Source organism: Talaromyces atroroseus (genome assembly GCF_001907595.1).
Source record: "Talaromyces atroroseus strain IBT 11181 chromosome Unknown scaffold_1, whole genome shotgun sequence".
Lineage (NCBI taxonomy): Eukaryota > Fungi > Ascomycota > Eurotiomycetes > Eurotiales > Trichocomaceae > Talaromyces > Talaromyces atroroseus.
The window spans coordinates 2575340-2602515 of record NW_017971433.1 but is presented as its reverse complement, the minus strand read 5'-3'; the positions used below and the strand labels follow the sequence as shown (position 1 = coordinate 2602515).

At 47.7% G+C, this 27176-nt stretch overlaps 15 protein-coding genes across 15 annotated transcripts, besides 1 other annotated feature; 7 read left to right on the top strand and 8 right to left on the bottom strand.

The window, feature by feature from the left end:
* Positions 1–726: 726 nt before the first annotated feature.
* On the bottom strand, positions 727–1794 carry UA08_01992 (hypothetical protein; the record flags this gene model as incomplete). Its single annotated transcript, XM_020261717.1, has 4 exons — positions 727–908; positions 974–1125; positions 1200–1380; positions 1455–1794. 4 exons carry the CDS (start codon positions 1792–1794, stop codon positions 727–729), a joined length of 855 nt encoding a protein of 284 aa, XP_020123037.1.
* Positions 1795–2126: 332 nt separating this feature from the next.
* Positions 2127–3860, top strand: UA08_01991 (hypothetical protein; the record flags this gene model as incomplete). The annotated part of the gene is made up of 5 exons (XM_020261716.1): positions 2127–2210; positions 2289–2517; positions 2579–3032; positions 3099–3624; positions 3732–3860. The coding sequence occupies 5 exons, from the start codon at positions 2127–2129 to the stop codon at positions 3858–3860; spliced, it is 1422 nt and encodes a 473-aa protein (XP_020123036.1).
* A 293-nt stretch (positions 3861–4153) lies between these two features.
* Positions 4154–5376, bottom strand: UA08_01990 (hypothetical protein; the record flags this gene model as incomplete). The annotated part of the gene is made up of 5 exons (XM_020261715.1): positions 4154–4253; positions 4317–4422; positions 4488–5012; positions 5159–5323; positions 5358–5376. 5 exons carry the CDS (start codon positions 5374–5376, stop codon positions 4154–4156), a joined length of 915 nt encoding a protein of 304 aa, XP_020123035.1.
* Positions 5377–6950: 1574 nt separating this feature from the next.
* Positions 6951–7331, bottom strand: UA08_01989 (hypothetical protein; the record flags this gene model as incomplete). The annotated part of the gene is made up of 1 exon (XM_020261714.1): positions 6951–7331. One exon carries the CDS (start codon positions 7329–7331, stop codon positions 6951–6953), a length of 381 nt encoding a protein of 126 aa, XP_020123556.1.
* An 889-nt stretch (positions 7332–8220) lies between these two features.
* On the top strand, positions 8221–8748 carry UA08_01988 (hypothetical protein; the record flags this gene model as incomplete). The annotated part of the gene is made up of 2 exons (XM_020261712.1): positions 8221–8352; positions 8425–8748. The coding sequence occupies 2 exons, from the start codon at positions 8221–8223 to the stop codon at positions 8746–8748; spliced, it is 456 nt and encodes a 151-aa protein (XP_020123557.1).
* A 964-nt stretch (positions 8749–9712) lies between these two features.
* UA08_01987 (hypothetical protein) lies at positions 9713–11494 on the top strand (the record flags this gene model as incomplete). Its single annotated transcript, XM_020261711.1, has 3 exons — positions 9713–10023; positions 10076–10379; positions 10442–11494. The coding sequence occupies 3 exons, from the start codon at positions 9713–9715 to the stop codon at positions 11492–11494; spliced, it is 1668 nt and encodes a 555-aa protein (XP_020123558.1).
* A 515-nt stretch (positions 11495–12009) lies between these two features.
* UA08_01986 (hypothetical protein) lies at positions 12010–13557 on the top strand (the record flags this gene model as incomplete). The annotated part of the gene is made up of 4 exons (XM_020261710.1): positions 12010–12088; positions 12143–12195; positions 12248–13444; positions 13513–13557. The coding sequence occupies 4 exons, from the start codon at positions 12010–12012 to the stop codon at positions 13555–13557; spliced, it is 1374 nt and encodes a 457-aa protein (XP_020123559.1).
* Positions 13558–14014: 457 nt separating this feature from the next.
* On the bottom strand, positions 14015–14613 carry UA08_01985 (hypothetical protein; the record flags this gene model as incomplete). The annotated part of the gene is made up of 2 exons (XM_020261709.1): positions 14015–14300; positions 14396–14613. 2 exons carry the CDS (start codon positions 14611–14613, stop codon positions 14015–14017), a joined length of 504 nt encoding a protein of 167 aa, XP_020123560.1.
* Positions 14614–15051: 438 nt separating this feature from the next.
* On the bottom strand, positions 15052–16045 carry UA08_01984 (hypothetical protein; the record flags this gene model as incomplete). The annotated part of the gene is made up of 3 exons (XM_020261708.1): positions 15052–15585; positions 15642–15817; positions 15865–16045. The coding sequence occupies 3 exons, from the start codon at positions 16043–16045 to the stop codon at positions 15052–15054; spliced, it is 891 nt and encodes a 296-aa protein (XP_020123561.1).
* Positions 15364–15417: a repeat region (Identified by RepeatMasker using a combination of RepBase library and repeat library created with RepeatScout).
* Positions 16046–16490: 445 nt separating the features above from the next.
* On the top strand, positions 16491–17807 carry UA08_01983 (hypothetical protein; the record flags this gene model as incomplete). Its single annotated transcript, XM_020261707.1, has 1 exon — positions 16491–17807. The coding sequence occupies one exon, from the start codon at positions 16491–16493 to the stop codon at positions 17805–17807; it is 1317 nt and encodes a 438-aa protein (XP_020123562.1).
* A 428-nt stretch (positions 17808–18235) lies between these two features.
* On the bottom strand, positions 18236–19500 carry UA08_01982 (hypothetical protein; the record flags this gene model as incomplete). The annotated part of the gene is made up of 3 exons (XM_020261706.1): positions 18236–18637; positions 18693–19292; positions 19360–19500. 3 exons carry the CDS (start codon positions 19498–19500, stop codon positions 18236–18238), a joined length of 1143 nt encoding a protein of 380 aa, XP_020123563.1.
* A 426-nt stretch (positions 19501–19926) lies between these two features.
* Positions 19927–21003, bottom strand: UA08_01981 (hypothetical protein; the record flags this gene model as incomplete). Its single annotated transcript, XM_020261705.1, has 3 exons — positions 19927–20001; positions 20087–20534; positions 20639–21003. The coding sequence occupies 3 exons, from the start codon at positions 21001–21003 to the stop codon at positions 19927–19929; spliced, it is 888 nt and encodes a 295-aa protein (XP_020123564.1).
* A 646-nt stretch (positions 21004–21649) lies between these two features.
* UA08_01980 (Ubiquinone biosynthesis protein coq4, mitochondrial) lies at positions 21650–22591 on the top strand (the record flags this gene model as incomplete). The annotated part of the gene is made up of 2 exons (XM_020261704.1): positions 21650–21869; positions 21939–22591. The coding sequence occupies 2 exons, from the start codon at positions 21650–21652 to the stop codon at positions 22589–22591; spliced, it is 873 nt and encodes a 290-aa protein (XP_020123565.1).
* Positions 22592–22881: 290 nt separating this feature from the next.
* On the bottom strand, positions 22882–23560 carry UA08_01979 (hypothetical protein; the record flags this gene model as incomplete). The annotated part of the gene is made up of 4 exons (XM_020261703.1): positions 22882–23165; positions 23243–23253; positions 23327–23415; positions 23537–23560. 4 exons carry the CDS (start codon positions 23558–23560, stop codon positions 22882–22884), a joined length of 408 nt encoding a protein of 135 aa, XP_020123083.1.
* Positions 23561–24731: 1171 nt separating this feature from the next.
* On the top strand, positions 24732–26942 carry UA08_01978 (hypothetical protein; the record flags this gene model as incomplete). The annotated part of the gene is made up of 3 exons (XM_020261701.1): positions 24732–24739; positions 24844–25417; positions 25479–26942. The coding sequence occupies 3 exons, from the start codon at positions 24732–24734 to the stop codon at positions 26940–26942; spliced, it is 2046 nt and encodes a 681-aa protein (XP_020123082.1).
* Between the last annotated feature and the right edge of the window lie 234 nt (positions 26943–27176).

Genomic DNA, 27176 nt, shown 5'->3' with positions numbered 1-27176 from the left:
GACTCTCGGGTTATCCCTTATGAGTGAAAGGCGGAGCTAGCGTTTGTGATGGATGTTGGCGGGCGCATTGATGCCGCATCTGCATAACTTTTGAACTAGACCTATGGCGCTGGCAAAAATAACTCAGCATGAAAAGTGCTGTTTAGTGTATGTTGGGCATGAGTGAGTCTGAGTATCGGTTGAAGTTCTGCGACTAAGAACGAAGATGTCACTTGTTAGTAGTTACTGACGCAATGTATTGTTACGTATTTCTCCTAGGCCGTCCCGAGAGACAGGGCCAGGGGCCCCCACTATGCGTGTTAATAGCCAATGGTAGTGGCTGGCTATGTGGAGCTAATCTAGTTCCGTTTAGCTTTACCTTGTATCGGGATGGCGCCGTAATATTACCGGGGTTTAATACAATACAAGTTGAATTACACGGCCTTTTTGAAGCATGCGCTGAAGCCTTGAATGATATTAATAAATATCCTCCGTGCATTGTCCCAAATCTCCGTCCTCGGGAATAAGCGTGCTGCACTAGAATATTCTGGTCCCTTGCCTACCTCGGTATGGTTCGGCTGACTTGTCTTTTCGTTGTTCATCGGTGGATGTCTCTTGCAGGAATCACAGCGGGAAAGTCACGGACTATACTCCATATTTCCATGAATATAAAGAGGGGAAAAAAAAAAGGAATGAACTAATAAACAAAGAACGCCAGCCTGATGCTTTCTACAGAATCGAATAGAATCAATATACAAGGACCATCAGGCTCTTCTCCTTCGGTCCGTACCGTTTCCGAAATTCGTCTCGCGCCAGGAGTTTCAACAAAGGAGCATATACTTCTTTCATGTCAAAAATACCACGCTTTTTTTGGTCGATATGCGAACCGTCAATCACAATGCGTTCTAGTCCCGTAGTTTTGAGTGTGCCTGGCGTGTCAACGAGTCAGCATGACCAAAATAAAGCAAAGCAACGGCAAAAGAACTTGACATACCCGATTCTAAAAGATCAATGATCCGTTGTGGAGTGCCGACGCCGATGCTGACTCGAGATCGTTCGAGAAACTGCTTGGCTTCCTCTATTTTGATATGCTTCGCGAATAGCTTCGCTACTGCAGCATCCTTGCTCTGAAAAGACCGCAGAGCACTGCAAAGAGAAGAAAAAAGATTCCGTTTAGTAACCAGATATTTCATATTTGTCTAGTGCACTAATTCACTCACCGGACCAAATCGGCTGCCCGAAGTCCTGCTGCAGCTATCACCAGTGTGTGCGGGCTGCCCTTCTCTTCCGATGCATCGCCCAGGCGAGCGCCTTTATCGGGACTGTAGGTCTTGAGGAAATCGGGCAACTGCTCCAAATCTCGCGATGGCTCAAATGATGTGGTGTCGAGAAATGCGTGCACTATTTTTGTTGGTTAGTAGGAACAAGAGGGGAAAAAAAAGAATATCCCAATTCAACTCCGAATAAAATCTTACCAGGGACACTCATGTCACTGAGTTCGACAGCTGTCAAGTCTTTGTTATGCGATTTGGCCTTTTGCATAAAATAGTCTGCGAGGATTTGCTCATTCATCTTGCTGATAGTTTCGTCAACCCCCTCTTCTCTTTCCGGCTGCTGGTAGGCATTCGTTTGTTTGTTGAATTTCTTATCGTCCTGGCCCTTCTTATTTTTATTCTTGCCGTTGTAGTTGTTCTTTTTGCTGCTGAACTTTTTGTCCTTGCTTCGTTCTTGCTTCTTGCTAGCTGGCGCTGTCTTGTCGCCGTCGTCCCTCTTTCGCTTTTTGTCCTGGACCTTTGGAGCTTGAGTTCCTGCCATAGTTATTGATGATTCGGACAGTGCTCGTTCTGAGGTAAGTCTTTTTTATTTCAACATGAAGACTCAAGAAATTTTGCGGTTTTTTTCTTTTGTCGCATTTGCATGCTTAGTCACTATCTTATCGATAACTGACGAACTAGCTATTTTGGGGAAAGTCGATAGCCTATCGAAAAAGCTCCACGCGACTGTCGCAACGCGTTCCCTCACGCATACATCGACGTCAAGTCTGTCCCTGGCATAGAGACTTGATTTATCGTCTAGCTGAGGTTGCAAATTGGGGATTGCAGCATTTGAATTGAATACAGGCTTGTTCTGTGAGCTGCCAGCTCGCAATGGCGACTCCAAGACACAACCGCGGTCGACCTCCCAAGCGGATGTCAACAAACATGGAGGATCAAGATTTCATGACACATACTGTATGTTGACTTCGCCCAAAAGAATAAAAATCGAAAGGCTGGACAAATCTATCTAACAGTTTTATTTTTTAACTTCAGATTTCAACAGCGTCAGAGATACAGCCTACAACACCTCGATATACCGCACTAGGGACCCCCTCCATTCTCCGCTCAGCAACCCGACGAACTCCTCGCGCCGGTCCTTTGACACCATTTGGCCTTCGCGCAATACAGCGTCGTGTAAATACGCCCGGAAGAGACAGGCGACGGAGCACACGTGGCCCACAACAAGAAACAGCCTTTGACATCTTGCGAAATCTTGGCAGAAGTAAATGAAGACGCTGATATCCGTAAAGAGAATCATATGCTTATAATTTTCATTTCTACAGCATTGGCCCCCATTTCCAAACCTATACAGTCGTCTCCACAAGAAGAACGAAGCCCAAGTCCGGAGGATTCATCATCAGAGGAAGAAGATGAGACATTGGTTCTTGACAATGAGCCCTTGCCGGAGCGTCCGCGTCTGTCTCTGCCAATTGATGTCGATAGCGGGACAAGTGAAAATGGCAGTCCAGATCTCCCTCCGCCACGGCTATCCTTGCAGTTCGATGAAGACGACATTACGCAACGGTCCGTGGAATACCCACGAAGAGCCATCAGCGAACAGGATCGGCAACGGTTGGAGAGAATGAGCTTCGGAGACGTAAGATTGAGTGAAAACTTTGGCGACCTTACGCGGCTAGATGCTTTCTCAGAACACGGTGACACCACGATGTTTCCTCAGGATGACGATGGGGGGGGCATTGAGCAGTCGCAGCTGGATGAGGCAGCATTCGACGCTGGGTAAGTCATTTGAAAAAACCGCACCTTTTTGTACCGAACAAAAGCACCCTAACAATCTACCACCAGCGGTGAAACTGCGGATCTAGGGCGATTCAATCTGGATTTCAATTTCCCAAGTCCCGTTGCTCCAGCAGCGGGACTTGACCCTCTGCGAAACGAGGAAGAGGATTTTATGCTGCAGACTGAACAAGCCGATGATATTCCATATCCGTCTTCCGATGACGCAGGAGCAGGAGATTTCGGAGGCTTTGAGGTGAATATGGCAGATCAAGTATCCGACGCCGGTACTACAGGTACTGCCGAAGCTGGAGCTGAACTTGTCGGAGGCGGTCTCAGAGACGAGCCACGTACAAAGAGTCGAAAAGAAAAGAAGCTATCCCGTCATGGAATTCCCGTCCCTACGCTACCCACGGGCGTGGTCAAAAGACTGGCCACGCGTTTCGCCCGTGTGGGAGCAGGTGCAAAATCCAAAATCAACAAAGAAACCCTCACTGCCATTGAACAGGCTTCCGAATGGTTTTTTGAACAAGCCAGTGAGGATCTTGCCACGTATGCGAAACATGCAAATCGGAAGACTATTGACGAGAGCGATGTGATGACACTAATGCGACGGTATGGTCCTATCTCTTCCATTTTTAAATTCCATTTGCTGAACCTTTCTCCTCACTTATGTATGAACAGACAACGTCACGTCAATAGTACAAATACGGTATTTTCGTTGGCCCAGAAACACTTGCCAAAGGAGCTGTTACAAGATATACGACTGTCATTACCGCCCTAGCCGACCAGCCACTGCTCATCTTTGCTGTTGGTAACAATAATCATTAGAAATTTTCGATATTCTCCCGCCGTCGATAATTGTCGATACAGAGTCGCTGCATGTCTGGCTATTGATGGAATATCTTAAGAACATAGCGACATTTGCAGGAGACGTATATAAAATCCCGCTGCATCGCGCAATGCAGGACCCAAGGGGTTGAAGACCGGATTTATGGAGTTGGCTCTATATACAAGGCTTGGTCCTGATTGAGGAAAAGACTGCATACTGATGTACATATCATACACAACACAAGTATGTCATATCGTATATCGAATTTTGGCCTCCTGAGCCGAGATGAAATTTACATGTTTTTGCTTTGGCGAATTCGACGAAGTGCTTCATTTGGACGTTTGCGAACAACCATCCACAGCATGATTGCTGTTGACACGGACAGACCGTACCTGATATAGATGTCAACGTCGATCGATTAGAGTGTGACCAATGAATGATATATATGGACATACCATGTAAAAATGTACTGAAGATGATTGTTCCTCAGATTCACTTGCGCCGGTCGGCCGATGGGTATACCCTTTGATGTTCGCTCATAGGACTCAATCAAATCAGGAACTGGTAGAAATCAGCACATCCCTTCAAATAAGAAACAAATCATAAGAGGAAGCTTTCAAACATACCCATGGTCTCCTCAATCAAAACAGGCTGGCTTCCCGCCAATTCGGCCATTTGCTCAACATCCGGAAAATAAAACTCCCCTTTGTCCGGTCTGTTCTCCGGGGTAAAATAGTTCTTCTTAATGGGTTCCCTCAACAAGCCTTCAACCACAACTTCACCAGTAGGCACACCCAATGGCCGATCTTTCTGGTCCTTCAATTTCTTCGATATCCAGCCTCGGTTGATCAGCACCGTGCTAGTACTTTTACCATCATCTGTGTTTCTTTCCAACGGCGTAATGACAATATAGCCTTCTTCGCCCTCGTTCATCCGCGGCCCAATAAGCATTTCTTGATCGTGCCGAAATTTCCCGGTTGCTACGATTCGTCGGTAGTCGAATTCGGGGATTACGCTGGGATCAATGCGCGGTGGTAAAGGTAGTGGAGGCTTGACTAGGCGGTCTTCGAATTTGGCGATTAGTTTCGTTTTCCAGTCGAGTCTTTGCACTTGCCATGTTCCCAGGACAAACGCTGTTATTGGGATGAGAGCTTTTTCAGTAGCAAAATAAGTCAAAAATGTGTCTTAAAAACCGATTGGATGGGCGGAGGGGGTGCTACCAAGAAGAATAAGCCCCGGACCGTGACGGCCGCCAACACGTACAATTTGTGACGGCCGGTCAATAGGAGACACCCACTGGGGATCATCGGCTGGTTGCTGATTCCAACGCCTGCTGCTAGAGCTGAAGGGCAGTTGTTGTTGCTGGAGATGCTGCAGTTGTTGACGTCGGCATCGTAGGCATACGAACTCGAAGGCCGATGATACTTGAAGTGGACGTTTGTGTGGTAATAAAAGCAATAGCCTACTACTAGACGAGCTAGTAGTCTTCGACAGACCAAAGAGCGAGGGTGTCATCTTGATACAAGCCAATTGCTCTGTGCAAATAGAGCAATCAATGATGTTGACGATGAACAGAAATGTTCCGTAGAGCCGCCGCTGCTTTAGCTACTAGCGCTAGTCCTAATTAGGCAATTCTACATATCAAGCCCTACTGTCTCTTTGAAGTTTGATTGATAGAGATTTTGTTTATCCAGAGTATATTTGTCTACGTAAAGATGTTTGTTTCAACTAGCTTTCATGACTTCGGTGTGTGACTGGTACTACTAGGACTAGCCATGCTGGTCCTCAACTTTTAGTGTTCAAGAAGATACACCAGGATTTAAAGAAATGTTATCGGATTGCATATACTATGGACACTGTTTGTACTCACTTATTGTACTGCTTTTGATCATCGAGTTTGGCAGTGGAATATGGGGACAGCTGGGCAAAGTTCCTCGCATCTATCTCAGATGCTTGTTGACATGGGCTGTGCCTAGGTATATGTTACAAAATAGGTTAAGAATTTCTTTAGCTGTTTCCTGCGCGGCATATATCTATAATGTTTCGTACAATAGGTGACATGGCCGCACATGGAAAGCAAATGTGATTTCCCTCGTTCTTCCAAAATTCTGATGAGATCTTGCCATCGCCTCTTGGAAACTCGAAGATTGGCAATTGCGGCTAGCCAATATGAAAGAATACTACTATCATGACTGACTAGGAGCTCTAGAGAAGATCAATAGCCCAAGACCGAATAGAAGATAGACGAATCTGCATGATACGAGCAATATCCTTAGGAGGTTAGTTCTCAATACTTGACGCGTACAACTGCTCCAATTTTCAGAGAGGGTTTCTCCTATCCCGCAAGTCTGCAGGAAAGAGAGGGCCAAAAATTGAACACAAGAATCATATATTTAGGTATACATTGTAACCCGGGAGTCCAAAACTGTCACCTCGGATGAAAACGCAAGCCTCATAACGTCTGATATTTTACAACATGCATACCATATCACGGCCCTCATTGAGCGCCAAAAGTGACTTTATACTAGGGCTATTGGTTAGATAATGTTATATCCGGGTGGGATATGTGCATCCAGATTGCCTTTAGTTTTTGTGCTGCGAAGATGGACGGACGATTTCAATTTGAGACTACTCAATTCGGATCTGGTGAAGGTATTTGGGAATTGATTTTGAAAGTTTAGACTTGAGATATATTGCTCTTTTCTTTTTCGCTCTTTTTGAATTTGTCCAAACATGGAGCGCAGTCCGCATTCCCTTGATCAACCATGTGAATAAAGTTGCGCTATACCCTTCGTCTTCGACCAAAAACCTTTCGCAATTAATATGCTGTTGCTGCTACCTTTGCCATTCTGCTAATATTTAGCTTTATTGCTCAGTGTCGGCATCCGCTATACTATATCTTCACATCGTAGAAGCCTACACATTTCCACGATGAGTGCCACCTATTTGCTCTAAATCAAAAAGTAAGGAAAGTAGATAATCCTGCTTATTCGATCTCCCAAATTACGCTGCTCAAGAAAAAAATAATAGAAAAAAGAAGACAAATCAGGTGTACATAAAATCAGCTCTGTATCCAGTCATTCCATTCCCTAAACTAGAATTCCTCGGCCGCCAGTAAGAATTTGATCAAAATTGCCCGCATCCTTTGTGCCGCGGAGGGCCATGAATTTCTTTCTGCTCAATGCATCATTGGTAACAGCGGCTCCCTCAGGGGCAACAGATTGAGGGATGAGGGGACTATCTAGAGGGCGCAGCACTGTTTGATCCTCAGGCCACATGAGGTATGCCAGACTGTAACATTCGAGCATGGCGCATCCAGTAACAGGGCCAACTCGGCGGAGGGCACTTCTGAGTAGGCCATTAGTCATCATGGTGATGCAGTCACCGATGTTGGCAAATGGCGTGCCCAGCTCGTGGCTCAACATAGAGCCAGTCAGACTCACTGTAGGCGCCAGGCTTCTGCGCGACATCAGGGGGGAGCACTCGGAGACCAGGTGTTGACGAAAACACAAAGGTCAGACTACCAAGGTCAGTGTGAGGCGTTTGTGGAAGGATATCACTGTCGAAGTTAGTAGACGTAGAATATCCGGTGATGGACGGTTCAGCCTTTGGAAGTCCTCAAAGCGTTGGCCATCCGGCATGGATTGGTCTACTCCACCAATTCAAAGGTTTTGATCGCCGAAGAAAGTGGCCATAGGATTGAATTGACCCAGCCAGAGGTTATCGCGGATGGGGTGAAATGGTGCCTAGAGGAATATATGCGATCATCAGTCGCGCAAAATGAATATCGGCACTTCAACTGAGGCGTCAGCTGATGTAGCCTTGCCGCATTTCTAAGCCTCGTCGGCGTTGCCAAAAAGGCATGCATAGGTAGATCGATCTACTTTACGATCTTATTTTTTAATTACAGTTCCCCACTACATGTACGTATAGGCTCTATTATAGCCCCCACGTGTCACAGAGAGGCCCACTATAAAAGTTTATGCATACATGGAAGTGCATCATTTCGCAGATATTTCTTCATCTCGTTATAGATTCTGCCGCAAAGGTTATGCCGTCTAGTTATCGTAATGTACATGGTCTTATCGCAAACATTTCTCTATTTAGTTATTACTACAGTAGCGAACGCATCAGAGTAGAGCGTAACATTCTACGTGGGGGCGTGAAGTCCCGTTTGGATATGGGCCCGCGTTTTGTTAGGAGAGAGATAGCAACATGGACAAGGACGAAAAGGTTATGCAATTATGAAGTTGTTAAACGTCGAGTTTTGGCTCCTTCATTTTCAACCTCCAACACTGACACTGTCACACCTGCACGCATCATCTAGATGTCCACAGTATACTCAACATCAAGAGCATCATGGCAGCCCCGGAACCACCTCTACACCTTATTATCATCGGCGGTGGCCTCTGCGGTCTTTCTGCTGCTATTGCTACCCGCCTTGCCGGTAATCGTGTCACAGTGCTAGAATCCGTACCAGAGTTTCGCGAAGTAGCGCTGGCCTGCAAATTACGCCCAATGGCACACGCCTCCTGACAGCCTGGGGCCCTGCTAAAACTCTAGGTCCTCAAGCTGCCCCTCCAGAATATTTCAGAAATGCGCAGGTTTAATGGCGAATGGCTTGATGAACGTACGCAGTATGCAGAGGAGATAGAGGGTCGTCACGGATCACCCCTGTGGTATCAGCACCGTGCAGACTTACAAGTGGCCATGGCAGAGAAAGCAATGGAGCTGGGCGTCGTGATTAAGCTTGGATGCAAAGTCAGTGGTGTGAATTACGGTGAGCAACGGCCTCAAACTGAAGAGATTAGCGTGAGCATAGAGGGAGGAGAGATGAGGGGGATATCGTGCTTGCTGCCGATGGCATCTGATCAGATACTCGGCTAAAGCTAGTAGGGATGAATAAAAGGCCGAAACCCACCGGTGATTTGGCGTACAGAATTCTTCTAGACAGAGAGAGTATCACAGATGACGCCCTCAGAGATTGGCTGGACGCACCAGGTATTAATACGTGGGTTGGGCCCGAGGTGCACGCAGTGGGTTATAGTATCAAAGGAGGTCGATCACTGAACCTAGTACTCCTGGTAAAAGATGACTTGCTAGAGGACGTAATGAAGGCCAAGGAAATTTAGCTGACATGAAGACAATATTTCAAGGACGTGATCCTATGTGAGAAGCGCTAGCTATCCTATCATCCATGTACTCAATATTTGAGGCAACACTAAAGATGCGCATAGCTTAACCCAATTCTTAGAACACGTAAAGAAGCTCGATAAGAGGCACACTTTGTGCATTGTGGCCTAGCTTGATCGCATGCCAGATGCTTGTTCCGGCAGCGTTCGCAACCGCGGCTGAACCCTGTGTGTACCATACCGGATAAGAGCCACATAGGTGGAGAGAAGAGAAGCGGGAGTGACTTGGAGATTCCCTCATCTGTAGAACTAGAAGCCCAATGCGAACGAGACGTCATTTGTCAATGGATGCGGGTCCGAGACAGCACCGCTAAGCCAAAATAGTCAGCACTTACGGCAGCACCCGTGCGGTGTGGACCCGGCTCCCGCTCTAGACCCTGATCTTCCCTGACAAATGTGCAATTAGCGACGCTCCTTCCTCACGCATCCCACACGGCAGCTAACCTAGAATAGCGTCATTTGTCAGCCCGAGATCGTCTCGTGTATGTTTTTTCATTCGCGTATAATGCTGTCGACGGCCTCCCACCACCATTCCTCCCGCTCCTCGGTTTCCCTCAGAGGTATTATTTATATGTATCGAAGCCAAAAACCATGGTCATGGCGTGCAAGCACTCTCGTCCTCTTCATCTTAAGCCTATTTCTGCAGGCCGAAACTCACCATGGCTTCCGCACCAGACGTGCAACAACCTCCTTTCGATGATTCCGACAAGACCTTCAATGAGGCTTCAGAGAAGGAGCAACAAATCACACCCGACTCCTCCGAGCTGCAGCCAGAAACTAGAGCTGTGACGGGTTGGAAATGGGTACTGGTTTGTGCCGGCCTCTACTGCGCTATTTTTCTGTACGGGCTCGACAATACCATTGCTGCAGACATCCAGAGCTCTGTCCTAGACACTTTTGGAGATGTCGGACAGCTGGCTTGGATAGGTGATGGGTTTCCCCTAGGATCCGTTGCCACCATCTTGACTTTGTAAGTCGTCAAAGCCGCCAGTGAGGATTGCCAAGCTAACATCTTGCTCCAGTGGGAAAGCTTACGGAATGTTTAATGTCAAGTATGTTCATCTGGGAAGCATCGTCGTGTTCGCCGTCGGGAGTGCTATCTGCGGTGGCGCCCCCAATATGGACGCTCTCATCGTGGGACGAGTCATTGCTGGCGTCGGCGGCGCGGGATTATATCTCGGCATGTTGAACCTGATTGCCATCAATACCCTAGAAAAAGAGCGACCTGCGTACATGGGTGGTACCGGTGTGATCTGGGGAGCTGGAACCATCTTGGGCCCTGTCATAGGAGGCGCGTTTGCTGACTCGAGTGCCTCATGGAGATGGGTATACGTCATTGGATTAAGTCTTACGTGCACTGGCAACTGATGCTAACAAGCTCATTTCAGGCCTTCTACATCAACCTCGTCATCTTTGGAGCTTTGTCGCCAGCACTCCTTTGCATCCCAAGCTTTAACCCGCAACCAGAAATCTCAACACTCACGAAACTAAAGGAGCTTGACTGGGTCGGCGCAACTCTTATTGCGGGACTTTACACCACCTTTGTAATGGCTCTTACATTTGGAGGCGTGACATGGGAGTGGAATGATGGTCGGACGATCGCCACCTTGGTAGTCTGCGGCGTGATCTTGTTGCTCTTCATGGCCCAGCAGTACTTTGCTATACTTACTACTCCCGAGCGCCGGCTGTTCCCCATCCAATTCATCGCTTCTCGGACCATGGTCATATTACACATCTGCACGGCGTGCGGATCAACCGCCATGTTTGTCGTCATATACTACATCCCTCTTATGTTCCAGTTTTCACATGGTGACAACGGGATTGAATCTGCTGTAAGATTGCTGCCGTTTATCTGTGTTCTCAGTGTTTTCATCATGGGCTCTGGGCATCTCTTGGGGTATCTGGGATACTATATTGTACTTTACATCGTTGGCGGGGCTTTCCTACTCGTCGGCGCCGCTCTCATGTACACAACCAGTGCCACAACTCATACAGGTACTATCTACGGCTTTTCGGTCTTGATCGCCATCGGGGCTGGTTTGGTTGCTCAGATTGGCTACAGTGTGGCCCCTTCTAAAGCTGCGCCCCAGGATATGGCAGCAGCAATCGGGTTCATAAACGTTGCTCAAATTGGAGGTTTGGTTGTCGCTCTGGCTATCTCCGGCACTGTGTTCCAAAATGTCACCTTTACTCACCTGAGCAAAGTTCTTACTCCTCGGGGATTCACTGCCTCGCAGATCCACGGTGCTGTCGCCGGATCCCAGAGCACTTTGCTCAACAGTTTGCCAAGCGATATTCAAACCGAGGCGATAGACATAATCGTAAAATCTATTTCTCGCCTTTATGCTCTCGTGATCACGGCAGGAGCATTGTGTTTTGTGACGGGAATGCTCCTGAAGAGGGAGAAGCTGTTTGGGGCCAAGGCTGTTGCTGCTACTTAGGTTCGCCTGTTTCAAATCACCGTTGCAATACCATGAAACAATGTTCTCTTCGGTATTTTTCAAGTTGAGAAGCCTGAACGCAGACGATTCTAGACAAGATACTTTTCTTCTTTTTAGGGGTCAACCCAATGCACGCCAACTCTGCGAATCTATCACCAATGATTATTTCTATATATTTACAATTCACTCCAATACCTAGACCTAGGAATCATAATTCAATTTACCTCTTCATGAAACTTAACTTGGTAGACTTTCTAGCTAACAGAATAGGACATGTTCTGTTTCTCTTCTTTCTTTTCTTTTTGGCTAAATCAAGCTTGCTCTTCTAGATGCGAGCAATGGACAGAGCGGATTGGTGCCTCAGGCACAATTATTTCACCGGCGGCAATCGCCGAAATGATCAGCTCTCCGCATCACATGCGCTCCGACAAGCAACTACGTATCATTTACTATTCCATTGATTTCATCACAAACCCATTTGAGAACCAAAGCCAGATATAATGCAGTAGCTCGCAATGTTCTACCAAGGCGATTTACAAAGCGGCATTGCTCTCGCCATGCGCGAGGCAAAGGCTGTTGTCTGTTTCGTTCGGGGTATGCCAACTGTTCCGTGTCGAGCACAACTTACTAACAAAATCGGTCGTATAGACAATCAGGAAGAAAGCACTCGTTGGGAAGATGATTATTTTGATAACGATGAGGTACCGATAGCTCTATATGATAATGAAGTCGACTGATTTCTGAAATAACTAGCTACGTGAGCTGCTTTCAAATTATGCGGTTGCCCTTCGCCTCGTAGCCGGTACCCGAGAAACGGGATTTCTGATCTCGATATGTCCCGTCCAAAGCTATCCGACCCTCATAGTGATAAGGAATGGTGTGGTACAGGAATATATTTTTTCCGGGACGATGAAGGATGAATTTCAGACAAGGTTGAAGACGGTGCTCGCAGCATCGCCAAATCCGAATACGGCCCCGATTGCTCCTACTCCCCCTCCTGCTGCTGCCCAACAGGGAAATTCACAAACAATTGGAACTACGGCGACGACGGATCATGATCTGAACCAAACTCACACGCCCGTAGCTCAATACCAAAACCATCAAGCTACGATAGAGTCGACAGAGCGGACAAATAGGCGGAATGTACGGGATGGCAAACAGCCTGACAAACAGATGACAGCCGAAGAGAAGAAGGCTATGCAAGAAAAAGAAGACCGTCGTGCATTGCAACTCAAGATACAACGCGAACAAAAGGAACAGAGAGAAGAGCGAGAGAGGATTCGGAATCAAATCAAACATGACCAGGAAGCCCGAAGGCAGCGCGCTGCAGAAGAGAAAGGCATTTCATCCACTTCTTCCTCTACTCCTAAGAATATTTCAGCAGAAAGGCCAGAGAAAAGACAGGCATCAGATTATCGCCTGCAGATCCGTCTCTTTGATGGTAGTTCAGTTCGCCATAACTTTCCACCTTCGGCAACAATTCGAAAGGATATTCGCCCTTGGCTTGAAACTCAGCGTTCAGATGGTTCTCAGCCTTACAATCTCAAACACATATTGACTCCTCTCCCAAACCGCACTATCTCTGTGTCAGAAGAGGAGCGTTCATTAGAGGAATTAGAATTGGGACCAACAGCTAGTCTGGTCATGGTCCCAGTACCATCGTATATCGAAGCATACGCCCCATCTGGAGTGATGAGCGGTCTTCCAGGTCGCGTGATATCATCGGGATATGGCCTTGTCTCCGGAGTAGTGGGTGGTGTGACTGGGATGGTTGGAGGTCTCTTGGGATATGGCAGTACTCCTGATCTACAAGCAACATCAACATCAGATTCTACCGGTAACAACCATACGCGGCCTACGACAACAAGAAGTAGTCAGAAAATAAATATCCGAACACTGCATGACCAGTGGAATGACCAAGATAGGAATGAATTTTATAACGGCAACACTGTAAGATCTCTCTCATTTTCCGTTTTTATGATGAGTTGCTTATGCTGACGATGCTCTACCTCGTGAAGTTAAATTTTGAGCCGAAGAAAGATGATGATTCTAAAGAGAAGTGACAGCCGCAACATATTCGTCCCCGATGGTTAGCGACAACTGTGCGAAAATATATAGGTTATAGTTCAATGACCTTCTCTTTAACAAGAATGGATGACTGGCGACTAAAGAGTTATTCTTATGGAAAAGGAAGTGATGGAACCAGTGAAGATGTGGGATTATTTTCCTCTATCAGAAACAAAGCGAATTTGAGTGGAGGTTTTCCTTTTTTTTTTTTTGGTTTTCGTTTTGTGGTCTTCTTAAATGAATATTGTTATGTCAACAACGTCATCAGGCCAATATGTGATTAGTGTACAAGAATTCTCTAGTCAACTAGTCGGCAGGTATATAAGGGATAAGAAAGAAAAAAGACCTGCTCATAGACAAAACCACCTTGCCTAGAGATGATATCTTATGCTATGCCACAATGCTCCATGAAAGCAAACTATTCGGTACAAAAAGGGTAAAGGAAGAAATCTTCTAATAAGGCTTAGCGGCAGCCTGGCAAGCCTTCAACTGATCCAAATACCATCCGCAAATGGACATATTTCCCTGGTTATCATCCATGCACTTGCGGAAATTTTGCACATCGGTGGCGCAGGCTGGATTTTCCCAAGACGAAGCACTGTTTGAGCTGGCGTAGAGTCCGTTGTCCATGGGTTGAGCAGCTGGTGCAGCTGGCTGAGCCTCAGCGGGGGCGCTGGAGCTGCCACCAGAGAAGAGGCCACCGATGGCATGGCCGATGGAGGAACCGATAGCAACACCACTGAAGAAAAGCAAATAGGTTAGCTTGGATTTGCACTGCAGTGTGCATACTGATGCGGGAGGATGGGTAACCGGTTGACGGTGAAATAAACTTACGCAGCAGTCGAGGCCATCTGACCGAACAGACCAGGTCCCTGGCTCTGAACCGGCATAGGAGGAGCCTGCTGAACAGGAGCAGGGGCATGAGCAGCAGTCGAGTGAGGCTGGCTCTGCTGTGTTTGAGGAGCAGCAGGTCTGGCAGGAGCAGCAGTAGGGCGAGCAGGAGCGCTGCGCGCAGGAGCGGCAGGGGCACGACCACGGTTTTGACGAGGCATTTTCAAGTTCGCTGGTTTTATTAAGTGGTGATAATAGTGGTGGTGAAAATAGATAGATCGGTGCGTCTTAGGAAGCGTACGGGTGAAGAATATCAAAGATGGATGGGATGTTGAGTATTTTCCAGAAGAAAGTCGAAAGTCGGACTTGTGAGGCAAAATCGTCCGAATGTTGCCGTGCGCTTGTCTGATTGGCTGGCGGGCTTCCTTGGGTTAGCCGCGGGTTTATGGATCTACTCCCGATGCATTTCTACTCTGTACACAACGGACTATGATCACTGGAATCAAGAGCATAACAATGCGTACGAATGCTATGATGTAGTATGTACATCAATGTAGTGCGAACGAGCCTCCAAACGCCAACCAACCGCCCCCAGATGCAATGCACAGTCAACAAAAGTCAGCATGTTTGACTAAATTATAACATCCAAATATATCGCCTTAGGCATTTCCCTTCTGCTTCTGCTTGGCTCTCTTTGCCTTTTTCTTGGCTTGTTTATTGCGCCGCCTCTCCTTCTTCTGATCGAGGGCTTGTTTGTTATTGCTAGCCTCGTTCGTTGGCTTCCCTTCTCTTTTTGCCTTGCGATCGGCTTTCCTAGCTAAAGCGGCTTCTTTCCTCTTCTTTGCTTTCGACTTTGCAGTTTCTAACCCAACAAATGGTTCCGATGGTAACTGAATAAAATCTTCCGGGGCCTGCGGCTCCTTTGATGGTTGTACCTTACGATTGTTCTCAACATACTGCGACTGAGCTTCGGGTTCGGAGTCCTCAGACTCAGACTCGGACTCGGACTCGGAATGGGCCTCGGAATCTGAACTGCTGGCGGAAGTGGACGATTCCCTGGGTTCTTGTGACGAAACTGAAGTCGATGGTTTGTTTTTTGACTGCTTGGCGAGCATCGCCGCCTTGAGTTGCGCTCGTGCTCTCTCTTTTGCTAGCTTTTCGGCTCGCTCGTTGTCGTACTGTTCATTGCCAGCCTGGAACCAAACTCAGTAAGCTTGAAAGAATATATTACGGGAGTGAGTAAACATACAAGACCATGTGATATGAAACGACGGGCCGCGCCCTGATCTAATCTCATTGTTGGTTTGTCTGTTTTCTCCGGTTCACTTTCCAACGCTGCGATTTTTCTAAAGTACTGCTTCACCCGGGTCAACTCCGTGAAGACAGGGTGTTCCTTGGCCTCCACTCCTCGAAGACGCAAGTATGCTAGTCCCGTGAGTAAATAATCTAAAGTAAATCGCGGTCATACATACAATAAATCAGCGATTCCACTGTATATGTAACCAGAGCATGTAGCTTGGCCCTCTCCAACAGCGGTAGCTTTTTGGATGTCTCTTCCAACGAGCGCGCAAGAAGCGGCTTAATCACTTCCTCCAAATCATCAAGATTATCTTCGAAGCGCTCGACTACCGGTATCAAATCCGCGACCTCCATTTTGGGCGCTTGATCGTGTTTGATCTTGAAATGGCATGCGGTGAAGCGATGAAACTAAAAAGTTTCTCACGGTTCTTTTCGGCGGCACCAGAAGGCGGTGAGCCAAGGCGGTCTGTCGGCAAGCAACCCGCCAGGGATCGATGCTCAAATAATTCTTCCCGGCAATTGTTGACATTTGATGTGAATTGGAGCCAGCAAACACGCCAGATTACCCTCATGATGAAGAGCTGAGGCTTATTATTGCTCCATATCAATCCATACCGATATTTAAATCAGCCACGATTTCGCAACGCTCCGAAAGGTCGCCAAAGTGCATGCCAAAAGCATTAACCATCCGCTTTTGCGGATTGGTCTAGTCGGTGCACATGGAATCGCCAAATGTCAGTCGTCCATATTGCCATTTCCATGGGGCTACTGTTTTGCGTCTCGAACTTACGCAACCAAAATGCAGCCGTCGTTGGTTAACCCCGTGCAGAAGGAGACGCTGGACGATGCGACGCATAGAAGCGGCAGCTTGTCTGGACGAATACATATTATAGGCTTGGGAAATGTTGGCTGCTTCGTGGCGCATTCATTAGCATCTCGCAAGACACGGCCACCAATAACCCTGCTGTTGCACAATCGTGATATGTACTCGCGGTGGCTACAGCGAAAACAATCGATAGCCCTAATGACAAATGGATTGGACGATATAAAGACTGGATTCGATGTCAATGTTTTCAATGAGAATACATGGCATTCTCTACCATATTGGAATCAACATGATAATATTAATAACAGCAACGTTGACAACCATGAGCCTGAGATTTTGATATCACGGCGTCAAGAGGACCCAGATCTAGAATCCACTCACGCATTCGAAACAGACGAGGAGATGGACCTTCTCACGTCGGAAAGAGACGACGAGAAAATAGAGTGTATAATCATAACGACCAAAGCACCACAAACAGTCCAAGCATTGTCTTCTGTCAGTCACCGATTAACGCCGGACTCGACAGTGCTTTTCCTTCAGAATGGCATGGGAGTTATTGACGAAGTAAACAAGGAAATCTTTCCGGACCCCGAGAAACGCCCTCACTATATACAGGGAGTTATCTCGCATGGCCTTAGAATGAAGAGGCCATTTCACGTGGAATATACCGGTCTCGGGACTACCATTCTCGGAGCATTACCTTCACGCACGACTTCCGACGTTCAGGAAGAGGACTGGGCTCCCTCTACGAAGTACCTTCTACGCACACTAACTCTGACACCACCATTAGTAGCCGTTGCCGAGAGTGCAGTTAACGTGTTACAATGCCAACTTGAAAAATTAGCCATGAACTGCGTCATAAACCCATTTACAGTGTTGTTAGATTCGCAAAATGGGGAACTCCTCTACAATTACCATATAACTCGCTCCATGCGACTTTTGCTCGCCGAAATATCCACCGTGATCTGTGCACTGCCTGAGTTGGAAGGCGTGCCTGGCATTCAGGCACGTTTCGCGACGGAACGATTGAAGAATCTAGCAGTCAACCTGGCCAACAAAACAGCTGCAAATACGAGCTCAATGCTTCAGGATGTGCAGGCGCTGAAGAGAACGGAAATTGAATACATTAATGGGTACATTGTCCGTCGAGGGGATGAACTCGGTATTAGATGCGTTCTGAATTATATGATCATGCAGCTGGTGCTAGGCAAAAATCATATCATGAGGCTTCGAGAAGCTGGTGCGGTTCCGCTTGATACGTCTAATTTAGAGACTGAGGATGAAGCATGATAGAAGCTTCTCTCTATTTCGCTTCTGTTTTATTCCTTTTCGCATGTATACCCATATATCGTCGTCGTCATACATAAATCAATCGAGCTTTGAGATCACTCCATCACATAGCTGTCTAATCTGTTCCCACCTCCCTAGCAACATTTTAATCTTTGACCGTGACGAAGTTTCTTTTTTTTCGGAGAGCATTTCCTTCAGTGAATCAATTGCAATCCTTGCCTCTCTGAGGTACAATTCAATCCAATCTCTGATGATGGCATTCACTTTGGTGGCATTCGGTGCAGCACCGCGGCCTTGAATATAGTTCCTCCAGTTACGGCGAGACATGCATTTCATGCTCGCTGCGACTTCAGTGCGGAAACATGGTCCAGATTCGATTGTAATTTGATAATTGCTTTGGACGATTAGAAAAAAAGGGAAGCCATCAGTTATAACTTCTTAGAAACGGATGCGTGGGAATAGATGCGCAATACATACCCATAATATCTTTCAAAGATCAGTTCTTCCTTTTCGGCAGCTGTGAAGTCTTTGAAGATGATATCGTCGAGGTATAACGCATCGGACTCGTTTTCCTCAAGGAAAAACCCATCTTTTTTAATGATCTTGTCAGCATTCGAAGCACTTGGGGAAGGCAGGATGGCTAATATACATTCAATGAAAAGAAAGTCATTCGGATGTGGCCCGTAACTCATATACACCTCTTCCCCTTTTTCTACAGGAGGAACCGGAATCAGCTCATATAAGTAAAAAAGGAGAAGAGACTGAGACTGACTGTAAACCTTCGTTGCTCGAAATGTATACGTTTGCCCATCAAAGTTCACATCACACTCCTTTTCAACTCAATTATTAGTATTCACAAATTAGCACTAAGAACTGACCACGTACTGCGTTGTCGATATGATTGAAATAATCTGCAAACGGCACCAGTGCCATAGCTTCATTCGTATCCTCGGGGCGCTCCTGGCCAGGCATTAAATAATAAAAGCTTCTGGTATTTATAATCAACCAATAATACGCAAACGTTTCCCAGTTAGTGTCAGGAAAGACAGCAAGGACGTCGTGCCACGCATCTCGTAGTCGCTTCTCCTGCCGAATTAATAAATTCTGGTGCTTTGTTTGGTAATCTTCAACGAGGGACTTTCTGCGGAATGTGTTCCATAGACCCGAAGCTGATGGCGGGAGTGTGATGGATGTTGACAAGTCATCAGCAATAGCAGTTTCATTGGGGCTATTATGCTTCAGATCTAGACCTCCAAGTTCCTTGGACCAGAGAATGGGCAATCCCTCCTCGAGGTCCTCCATGTTGGGCCACGTAGCTTTCCAAAGATCAAATTTCTTTAGAATGTTTGGATCGCCATGGGTGAAAAATGCCGCGAGCAGACCTTGTAAGGATATCTTGCCATTGAACAAATTCACAAATGTGGCTGGAATGCTGTCAATGCTTAGCATGGCCGATAGTGGCACTTCAACCATTATTTCATCCTCCTAGGCGCAGAATCTTTTAGGACACCAATTGACTGATACAAAGCATAGCATGTGTATACAATCTTACTTGAATATCCTTTGTGGCTATCATGCCCAAGCCTCGGCCAGGAATTCTAGCGGGCTCTACCCCGTTCACCTTGACGGCCTGATCAATAGCCCATTGCATAAAGGCGACATGCTCTTCACCAGGCGGACTGTATGCTGACATCTTCTATGTCGGTCTGCAAGCAATGTGAGTCGTGGGTTGTATAGGCTTGCTAATGTTTTAATGTCCTTTCATTGGACGTTGATGGGTATCTTGCGCTATCAATACTTGAAAATGTGTAGAATGAAGAACTGGATGTCTGAGGCTGCTTTATTCATATGAGAAGAAAGAAGGAAAGTGGGACTAGCCCTAGGGCTGACCACTAATACGACATCCATCGGGCCACCCAATCACGTCGTGACATCGAAGACCTATCCACCATGCCGAAAAAGGAAATCATGCTTGATCAACAAAACTGCTCGATTTGGAAGGTAAAATATCATCGAAATCCTCAATGAAACAATGAAACAGCCAGATATGCACAATGATAAGAGCATTTCTTCTCTGCAACATTATCCTGCTACTTGACTGATTCTGCCAACAGTTGCATTACTCGGTCCTCTGCCTCTTCTTCTCGGCCCCCTTTACTTCCGAGTCGCCAACGAGACTAATCTCAACCTCGTCCTGTTATACGCAGTAAGTCAGCCTGTGTGTTCTTTCTACTTTGATAGAAGGGCAGAATAGAAATATAGAAGTAGTATAAACATACGTGAAGATCTCCCGGGACGATCAGCGAAGGCACTCCCCAACTCTTGCTGAATCGAGAGTTGTTGCGCACATATTTCCTGTACTCCGGTGCACCAGGTCGGACGACATTGTCGGCGACGACACAAGCGCCACTACTATCCAGATACCCCAGCTTCTCACACAGTTCAAGGTCCGGTTTGTAAAGTTCTTCAGCATGGTCCAAGAAGATCATGTCAACACTACCACTGCCCAAGACGCCTTGGTCATGGAGACGCTGCAGCGTGTGAGCAGAGGGCCCAACAATGACCTCCACAATGTCACCCAAGCCGGCGAGGTTGACGAAGTTCATTGCAATCGACGCAATCAATGGATCAAGCTCAAGGCTGTAGATGCGAGGCTTCTCGTCTCTCGCTTCATTTCCTTTGAGGCTGACCTCTCGCATGGCGTTTCCGAAGAGAATAGCCGAGTACCTAGTACCAGTGATAGACGTTAGCCAGAGCTCAAAAAAAAAAGACTCGATCAATCGAAATTAGAGATGATAGCCTCAGAGAAAAAAGGGAAGAAAAAACCATACCCGACATAAGTACCTAGTTCCAGCAGGACCTTTGGCTTATGCTCATGAATCAAGTCAGACAAAAGCTTTGCCTTGTCAGACCCGATGTTGATCAAGAACTCCTCCTTTGCGGCGAATTCGTCCATGGCCGCCATGATGGCTGTGGGGGAGCCGCGCAATTCGCTGTCTAGCTTGGGATGGCTGTAAATATACTTGAGCAAGCTTGTCTCACGCCCGTCGTGTGATTCAACAATTTCCTCAGGTGGGACGCCCATCATTTTTTGGAGTGAAGGGTATTTAGCGAACATGGCCTGTTCGGCTTGTTCTTCAGCAGACGCCTTGGTGGCATGTTCAGGGGTTAGATCAGAAATCGGTTCAGAGGCCATGGTATATTCCTTTCTTTCTTTTATCTTTAAGAAGAAAGTTAAGAAGAAGGCAAATTAAAAGACGAATAGTTGCTTGTTTGTCATGCGGTGTAGGCTGCAAAGGTGTGTTCAAGGGGGAGGGAGTCGAGTCTCGAGTTGGAAGCGAGTTAGGGTTTTGTGTCCCAATTTATAGTGACAGATTTTAGGGCGACCTTTGCTGTTTAGTCATCAAAGAGCAATTCGTTTGCAACTACATCAATTACACATCAGCTTGTGTACAGCTAACTGGAAGTGGAAAACCAGAAAGCAAGTAATTAGGGCTTGACTAGAGATTGTGCTGCTGTCTTTTTTGTCCAGCTAAGGTTAGGGCGGCTAGCTTCGTTGATAAGTATTTGTGGGCCTTATTTTCCAGGTATTCCGGTCAGTACGGTGTATTTACCGGGTAAATTACCATATGTCGTTGCATTTCCATAGGCAGGCTTTGGATTCACATGTGTAACACACTAGCTGATACATGGTCCTTACGGATAAATCAAGCTTGTGATTCTCCACCTGGCATGTTACTTCCATTGCTCTCAGTTGACACTCACTCCACCAGCACCAATAACTGATCAATTCTATGCCCAAAGTACTACGCACTGCTCGGCTACCGAGTCACAGCAAGACAATGCCTCCATTTCTCAAATCTGCATCTCTCATTACGCCAAAATCCTGCTGCTCGCGATGCCATGACGTCGCGCTAAAAAGTGCATCATCCCGCCGCGCGTTCTCCGTTCTCAGTCGGCCGCCTCCAAATTATCCAGGCCATGTTCCTCTCACGAGAGTTGAGCGTGGGGTGCTTACGCTAGGTTCAGCTTTTGGGTCCTTACTCAACCCTAGGAGAGGCGGTTCGTTTTTGTCACCATCCGCAATTTCTGAATCCCAGCTCAGCCATTGACAAACCCACTTCCTTCTAGATCTAATCGCAGCACTCGGTGAAGCCACCGCAACACCCTACTTCATTTACCGCCTCCGTGACGCTATGCTAGCCAATCCCACTGGCCGTCGTATCCTCCGAGACCGTCCTCGACTTACCTCCGAATCCCTCAAGCTCCCTTACCTTCGCACTTTACCGGAGAATTCTGTTGGTCGGACGTACGCGACATGGCTTGATCGGGAGGGCGTTTCCCCCGACACGCGGGACAGCGTGCAGTATATTGATGATGAAGAATGTGCATATGTCATGCAACGATATCGCGAGTGTCACGATTTCTACCATGCTGTGACGGGCTTGCCAACAATGGTGGAAGGCGAATTGGCGCTGAAAGCATTTGAGTTTCTGAATACAGTACTCCCCATGACAGCCCTGAGTCTTGCTGCCGTCGTTCGATTGAAACCTGCTGAGCGGGAGAGGTTTTTTAAGCTTCATCTTCCATGGGCGGTTCGCAGTGGCTTGTCGAGTGAAGAATTGATTAACGTGTATTGGGAAGAGCAGCTGGAACGGAATGTTGATGATCTGCGCGCTGAGTTAAACATCGAGGCTCCGCCGGATCTGAGGCAGATCCGTCGTATGATACGACAGCAGGAAAAGAGGGCAAAGGAGCAGCGCTCCGAGCCAAAGCAGATATAGGCTTATCAAGTATTTAAGTTAGTATTTCTGTCCGGCTCTTGCCTTTTGTACATTACATGTAACAGATATCATACACATTTGCATTGGGGCGTTTTATTTTTCTTTTTTCTTGTGCCTTTTTTGTCTCTCAATGATCGTTATCAAGATGCTCTGCTGTGTGCACTCCAGCTCGGGTAAATGGGTATATGGATAACATTTCATTCATTACAACATGTCCGAAAATAATGTTCCCCTGGCTTGTCTTTCTGAAAAGCATAACCCAATTGTAAGAACCTTATAACCGTGACGACTCACAAATCCAACAGATCGTCATCGTCATCCCAACCGCCTTTGCGACGACTAAAAACGACCTTTTGCTCTTCTTCCTCCTTGCGGGAGTTTTCGGCAACGGCGTTGAGAAGTTCCTTTAGTTGATCTTCGGTCACTTTCTGGCGGAGTTGTCCCGTTTGTGCAAGCATAATCAGACGGTTCTCAATATCGGTGGCGCGAGACTCCTTGACGAGCCGTATTCGCCCTAATCGGTCTGCTGCTGCTGGGTCGAGAATCTGGGAGAGTATGGAGGAACGTCGTTCGGCTGTGTTGCGAAAGGTTTGACGGTAGTTAGTTGACACTGGAGTTTGCGGAGGAAATGCATGGCAATCTTAGGACTACCTTCTGCTTGTCTGTAACCGCGTGAAGAAATGATATTAGCAAACAGAGGTTCGATATGACAGGCAGGCATAGCCATATACTGACCTTCTCTGATCATCCTGGCCTTCACCACCGGGAACGCCCCCTCGGCCGCCGCCCTGCTTTTGTAACTGAGCGAGACGAGCTCTTCGAATCTAGATCTAGTATATCAGTCCATTTTATCTCCCTTACGCAAGTGACATCACATGTGCACAAGCAAAGCAGCATCGTGTGCCGGCGGGGCAGCAGGTCTTCACGGGGGCGCAACAATTTTACCTCTTCCAACTCGGCGTCCGCCATGACGAAGTGGTTTGCTCCTCCAGCAACACAGTGGTTCAGGTATGATTCTGCCTGCCTTTCGACGACGCAGTCCGGACAAAACCAAAGCAATGCATTGGTTCGGAAGAATTATTTTACTTTACCATCGACAGTCCTTTGTACCCCACTTTGCGGCCTGAGGCTTCACCTAGTGGGGGGGAGAGAGCTCTCAGCATTGGCGTCATCACAAATGACCATTGAGGAAACAATCCTCTTTGCGTACAATTTTGGATTACGTCGCTGAGTAGGGGCAGGGCCGCTTGATTTGCTAGGCGTTTGCTGCTCTGCAGACGGGCTGTCATCTTCCGTGCTTTCGACCTACTTGCAGCATCCTAGGTAAGCTTGGAGATAGACTGGTGCCTGAGGCGCCGTGATGGGCAGCGGATTCTCAATGCTGATTGGCGGGCGTCGCGTGACTTGTGTTGCTCGACTGGGCTTAGCGGATGCGTGAGCGGGGCGGCGGGACGCAGCACGAGCCAACCAGACGGCCGCAAGCAGTTGGCTGCGTATTCCGCCAGCGTCCGCGAGCTCATTAACGATTCTGCCTGGCCAGCCACCAGCTGCTCTTCTCTCCTGGCGGCGCTTATCGTGACGAATCTCTTCTCTCCTCTCCTCATCACGTACTCTACTTTCACTTTCTCCTCACCCGCTATCTGCCAATCACCTCGCCCTCGCCGCCCGTCACGCTGAATTGCGCCCGTCTCCGCCAAGCCGCCGGGGGAAAAAGCGTTTGCCACTTGGAACGAACTCGGGCTCTAGTAGACTACTTTACTCTCTCTTCCACTGCCAAACGTCTCTTCCCGGCATCTTGTCGTCTTGGGCTGGTCGACGGTGTGTGGCTTCCTCCATTCCTTAGGGACGACGCAAAACACGCCAGACTGCACCGACAAGCCTCTTGATTGACCTGCCCAGCCTCAATCCTTTGTGGGTCCTCATTTAACATGCTGCTGTCCGCACGGAGATAGTGAGACTCGTCGCGACAACGCCAGAACGAGATCGATCCGCTGGCCAATTCCATCTTCTACCTTCGTTTTATGGCCCGCGTTGGTCCATCTTCAGCGCATCAAACCCCGTATTCGTTCCTTTGCAACGGGCTTGTCCAACAAAACAACGTGTGCCGACATTGACATCATCACCTCTTGAAATTTTCACCATGGCTGAGTAAGTTTGAAGCACGACATGGCTCCCATGATACTGACCGACTATTCAAGTAGCCTTATCTCCCTCCACTCGTACGGACATAACAGTTTTCTATCGCCATCCAGCATGTTGTCTCGACCGACCAACCACAAGCGGTCTCATTCCGCAGGGAAGCGATCGCGCTCGCCTGCGAGGTTTCTCACCAAAATGAAATCAACCAACGCCCTCTCGGATTTAAGAAATGGTCGAAAGCTTTCTCCAGCTGGGTTGGAAGATCTGCAGGAAAGCGATTTCAATACGCTCAGGGACCCGCGAGTTGCAAGCACTACCGATTTATCCGGCACCGCCGACTCGTCGCATCACCCGGATCTGAACAGCGAGGTGGCCACTCTGAGTGCCAAGCTAGTGCAAGCAATCAACATCCAAACCAGTCTCGATGATTCGCTATCGGCCACTCGTCAGGAACTGGACGCAGCACAACAACGATTGGCAGTTGTTGAATCCGAGAATGAACAGTATCGCACAGACATATCTAGTGGCATCATGGTCAAACGTAGCGATGTGGAATCGGAGATCCTGTCTATGAAAACTGCTCTAGAAGAGGAACAAAACAAGCGTTCGGTGGCGGAGCAGGAAAAAAGAGAGATGGAGCAGGAGCTGGAGACTTTGACTGCGGCACTTTTTGAAGAAGCGAACAAGGTATAATCGTCATCCATTTGAGAGATACGGAGTACAAAAGGCCTTGCTGACAATCAAACAGATGGTTGCTGCTGCAAAACAAGAACGGGAAGCGGTGGAGAAGAAGAATGAGCAGCTTCGTGCCCAGATCCAGGACACCGAGGCACTGGTCGCGTCTCAAAAGGAACAACTTGCGGAATTGAAGACAGTTATGCAAGATATGAATTCTTCACGAGATGAGACTGACACCACGCCCAACCAGTCGACCGCTCCTTCATCGCCAGCCATAGCAATGCAGGCCAATATAGGCCGCCTTTTAGATTCCTCCAACCTCTCTTCTGCTATGATCGCTGCTGATATATCTCCTGCGCCCTCCACTTCTTTCCCTCATCTGATCAAGCCGGTTTATCGAGTAGACATGGTTGCATATGACGACTTTCGTGAGCTGATGAACTTTGCCAAAACCTCTAAGCCCTCTAGTCGAGTTGCAAGTGGCTCGTACGGGGGCTTGAACGTTATGGGGCTTGCTGGCTTGACTTCGAGCGGCAGTAATTCGAATGTTGGCGGTACTCTGACCCCCCAGTCTTCGACACCTAACGGTAGTCCTCAGCCGAATGTCGTCCACACGCCGTTAAAGGACACTCGTTTCTACAAACGCATTCTTGTCGAAGATTTTGAGCCTACACTTCGTTTAGACGCTGCACCTTCAATTTCTTGGCTCACACGTCGATCTGTTTTTAGCAGTCTCTGCGATGGTACACTGATCGTGGAACCTATGCCCGCAAGCCATAAGAAATACATGTTTCCCTGTAGTCTCTGCGGCGAGCGACGGACAGACGATGTAAATGAACGTACACATCGATTCCGGACATCTGATAGCGAAAGTGCCCAGCGATACTCTCTTTGCGTTCTTTGTCTTGAGAAGGTCCGAGCTTGCTGCGATTTCGCGGGCTATCTCAGAATGATTCTCGACGGCTACGTACATGTTGGAGACGTGGAGGAAGAGAAGGAAGCATGGGAAGAGACAATTCGTTTACGAGAGCGGATATTTTGGTCTCGCCTTGGAGGTGGTGTCGTGCCCTCTTTCACTTCTACTGACGATTCCGAGAAGGTCGTGCCTGTATCAGATTCTGCTGCTGTAGCGGAATCCAATACCACGGAGTCTAAGACTGAGACCGAAGTTGAGTCTTCAACACCAGATGGCACGGCCAAAGAGATTGCCACGACGCCTCCTGCTTTGCCGCTGCGGAATGGCAACGTTGAGATGGATTCGATCGACTCTGACGTCAAGACGGTGTCGATAGTAGAAACCGAAAACAAGACTGAAGAAGTCGTTAGCAAGGGAGAGGACGACGATGACGATGCGGACAAGCAATTGCACACTGACTTGGAAACCACACTTCCAGACGCGTCACATTCCAATGCGGCCACCTTGGATGCTCCATTTACGCCAACAACTGAGAAGGCTCAACAACCCAATGATCACGACGACTCAGAGAGTAATGACTCGGACAATTTGAAGGCCGTCCCTGGTGCTTTTGACTAAGAAGCCATGCTTCTCTCGATCCCCGGGAGCAGAAGGACATATCGCTAATGGCCATTTTTATTATTCCTACAGCATCGACCCTCCCTTTTCGGGGGTTCGCCATTTCCTCATCCCTTCCACACCACTGGCTCTGCATTTGATGATTCCCCCGCCATATATCCTATACTCTACTACATATTTGCTCTATTGTATTAATAATGTAATATTTACTCACATACCCATACCCCTTTTTCT